This window comes from Vipera ursinii (assembly GCF_947247035.1).
Source record: "Vipera ursinii genome assembly, chromosome: Z".
Lineage (NCBI taxonomy): Eukaryota > Metazoa > Chordata > Lepidosauria > Squamata > Viperidae > Vipera > Vipera ursinii.
The window spans coordinates 40,430,919-40,435,155 of NC_139517.1; the positions used below are offsets into that span (position 1 = coordinate 40,430,919).

The 4,237-nt window shown below is 36.0% G+C and overlaps 1 protein-coding gene across 1 annotated transcript; it reads left to right on the top strand.

The window, feature by feature from the left end:
• Positions 1–449: 449 nt before the first annotated feature.
• On the top strand, positions 450–785 carry RPRML (reprimo like; the record flags this gene model as incomplete). The annotated part of the gene is made up of 1 exon (XM_083378981.1): positions 450–785. The coding sequence occupies one exon, from the start codon at positions 450–452 to the stop codon at positions 783–785; it is 336 nt and encodes a 111-aa protein (XP_083235107.1).
• Positions 786–4,237: the final 3,452 nt, after the last annotated feature.

The window sequence follows — 4,237 nt, forward strand, 5'->3', positions numbered from 1 at the left end:
TGCATCCTATCAGCACATACTCTTTGGATAGAGAAGGACTGTTAGCAGACTGGCAGCTCTCTGCCTGTAGTGGTGGATGAAGGTGGTGCTTAGGATCAGTTCGGGGTGGAGTTTTTTTTCCTGCAAGTTGTTTTTATCATGCTGCTTAGAGACTTTACTGTACAATGCAACGTGCATCTCCTGAGATTCCAGCGTGTTTGACAGCACATGGTCCCAGCTGCTTGGAAATCTGACATTTGGAATTGCCCTGTTTCTCTTAAAGATTGGATGGTGTGGTGTTGGTGGAACTGTTTCCTTGTCCTTTTACAGCTGTCTACTTTCTTGTGCTGACAGTGCCTTTGTGCAAGAAGATCAAGAAGCCTTGCTGACTACTGAAGAGGGTCACAAAGGGGGAAAAAAAAGCTCATTGTTCTCATTTTTCTGGAACTTCCCTAGGATTGAGATACAGAATGAATGGGACCTTATTTAACCAAACACTGTTGGAAGAAGGGATGTACTCCAATCGATCCCAAGATCTGGGGGTTTTGATTGGCTGCTGCAATGGGACAGGAACAGTGGTGGCCAGCGATGGAGGGGCATCCGTCCTGCTTCCAGATGAAAGGAACCTCTTCATCACCCGATTGGTCCAGATTGCTGTTCTTTGTGTTCTCTCATTGACTGTCATCTTTGGGGTGTTCTTTTTAGGCTGTAACCTGCTCATCAAATCAGAGAGCATGATCAACTTTTTGGTCAAAGATCGCCGGCCATCCAAAGATGTTGGCATTGCAATTATGGGACTCTACTGAGCACAGATTGTGGAGCATTTCTCAGTGGGTGACTCAAGTAATAGCTTTCTCACTGCAAGTATAGGATGATAATATTGTTGTGGCTAGAGGAAGGGGAGCCCATAGTGGCATGTTGCTAGATGAAGTTACAAAAAAAGAAAAGGGGGTGGGAGGGAGGGAGAAGGGAGGAGATGGAGAGCAAGTAAAAAAAAATCTATGTGTATTACAGATGTAAGAGAGGAGGAGAGAGAAATATTCTTACAGTAAGTTTTGTGCAAATTTTAAATTTCTGCCTGTAGAAATGTCATATTGTTTGCATGACCAGTCTATGTACTTGGATAAGAAGCAAGTGAAGATGTCCAAGTCTTTTACATTGTTTCCCTTGGGCATAAGTTTATAAAGACATAAATAACTGGACATAAGCTTTTGTTATATGAGCTGGACATTCATATCTAAAGTCACAATGTAAAGTCAAAACTGTTCAAGACAAAGCTACTCTAAGTTCCTCAAAGTGATAAGTAATGTGATGTTTTGTTTTGTCACTCAATGGGTGCTTTCAGGGAAAGTTTTTACTGAACCAACATACAGTCTCATAGGAGAGTTCAAATATTGTTTTCGCTTAAATGTAACCCACCCCTATCTTCATTTTTCTTATCTCAGAAGTCTACAAGGGACATTGCCTTTGATCAACAATGCTAGGAATAGTATGTTTGAAAACATCCATAGTCAAAGCATGTGCTTTTTAAAAATATCATAGTACAAGATCTTTTTCAGATGCAATGTGATGTTAGTTTCTTGCAATAAGGAAAAGGTGGTGGTGGGGATATTTAGGGGGGAAAATACGTGTTTTTAAAAGCCGCTGTGTTTTTGATATTTCACCGTTGCAAAAATTTATTACTTATTGCCCTAACAAACTTTAAAAAAAGGTTTTCCTCTGCTTTTTAAAAAGATATGCCAATTATAAAGCAACAAGAAACATGAGGAAGTAGCTCTGTTAACATGGTAATAATCAGAGATTCAAAAAGTATCTCAAAATAAACAGTCCACTTAATTTTCTGCAGATTTAAAACACTGTTTTAGGATATGACTGAACATAGCAAATTAAACATCTTAGTCTCTTTTTATATTGCCATCCACTTGTTGGATGGAAAAAATTAATATATGTTTTGGCTCTTCTGTTACATAATTGTTGAGACAGAGAAAAAGGAATGAAGGAACTAAGCCTTTGCTAAACAGAAATAGGATGCTGCAGAATGGTGAGATATACAAACCAAGCAATTACAATTAGATATATGTTCATATCCCACATAAAATATATGTTCATATCCTACATAAAAGAAGTGGCACCTGTTTTGAAGAAAGAGCACCTACTGATGCATATATTACACTTTTGGACTTCTCATTTGCATAAAGGTGCAAAATTATCAATTTTTTTTTTACATTTCTATATTGCCCTTTGTCCAAGAAGCTTGAAAGAATATATTCCCTTTAGCCTTAAAATCCTTGTAAAAGATTCACAAAGGAAGAACAATTTTGTCTAAACTCATTTTGTGAACTTAAAGTGAAGATTTATTGGTTAAAAATCAGGTTGAAAACTTCATTCAGTTATGATGAACAAACTTATCTCCTTGGACTTTCCTTCTTAAGAGGAAATTTGGGTCTTTATATTTCATTTTTGAAAAATATATTTAAATCCATTTTGGTATACAATCAGCTGAACTCTTATATTGTTTTGTATTTGTTTTATATTGCAGTATTGTCTGACATTTCTGACTGAACATTGCTTTGAGATAGTTTTTATTTCATTTCATTTATGTTTTTTAGACATGCACAATGAATTCAACAGTCTTATAGCTCCTCACTTTTACTTTGAATTCCTAAATATATAAATTATGGTCCATGAGACTTATCTCTAAACAGACATGTATAGCATTGTGTTATAAGGCAAATCTTAGTCCAACTATCTGGCAAATTGACTGTGTAACCTCAGTGTTGCTTTTGGGAAGAAAACTAATGGGTATATAACCATTCCATGAAATTGAATTTAATTGTATTCTATTTGAAGAAAATAATTTTATTTCCCAGTATTATTAACGTGTCATCTCCCCTTCCCTACTTTGACCACATCTTCTAATTATATGATCTCCTTCTATGTTATCCATCTCAAGTATGGTTGCACAAATCTCATGGCCTAACTAGAATTGTTAAACTCATTCTTGAAATCATCAAGGTGAGTGATCAGAACTCCGGTTATTGAGATATTGATATTAACATCATCCCAAGCTCACTGATTAAACTATTCCCAAGTCCTACTTTCCCTATGAAGACCCTTCTGAACTGCATGCTACTCTTATAATTTCTAGCCAAGGTGAAAAACTGAACTCCTAGGAGACCTAAAATATTTACTCTAGCCCAGGAGCGCCATCAAAGATTGATATTGAGCTGTAATTTCAGAAGGCAGAAATTATTCACAGGTAGAAGCTATTCATAAGAAGCAATCCTATTAACAGTTTGTATTTAATTTAAGCTGTATTGATTCTCATCTACTCTTTAGTGCTGGCCTTACCTTAGACAAATTATAAACACTTTCCCTAATTCATTATCAGCATTGCTCATATCCTAAGTCTACTTCTATTTTAGAGAAACCTGAGCACAAAGAGTAAATGTGCACGGTGAACACTACTAACCTCTCATGCAATTTTACTAACTTAATCTCAAATATTTTCATTTAAGGCTGAAGAACAAAAGTCCCTGTATCTTCAAGATAGAATTTTGGAGCACAAGATCTAAATTATTCCCTAAAGGATCAGTAGGGCAGCCTTCTTCATTTAGTATATAGGTAAACTGAGGAATCAGGAACATAAGATAAAGTGATGGCCAGCAGCTTAGATAACTGAGATCTGTATGTCTCAGGTGATGTGCTATTGGCCAGAAATTGGATGGGACAGTAGAAAAACTGAACTGCTATAATTGAAATTCAAATTGAATCCAAACTGAATGTTAACAAATCAAAATATTTAATATGACTCCCGTGAGACAAGCTTCATCCTTGATTTTATGAAGAGATCCATGTAACATTCTAGGTAACAATATGGAAAGGAAACAATATGTCATTCTCTTCTTCAGAGACATTTTTCCATTTCTCACATAAGAGTTTAGCCAGAGATTTTCCTGATAGCCTCCAATCCAGTTAAAAACCAAATCACACTTAGCTTTTTCCAGAATTTAATAACATCTTTGTCTTGTTGCCTAAATGATTTCAACTGATGACAATCTGTAGACTGACCAGGTTTTGGAGAACTACCCAGGCAGAAAATGAAGGTTTCATAGAACCCAGTCAAGTTATTTAACTGATTAAAAGCCAGAAGTTCCTCATGTGTTCTCTATATTAGAAGCTGATGACTCTTATAGTATTGTGCTCATAATAAGAAATTGCTTCAGTGTGATCCCATTCGACTTCATTCAGCCATTAA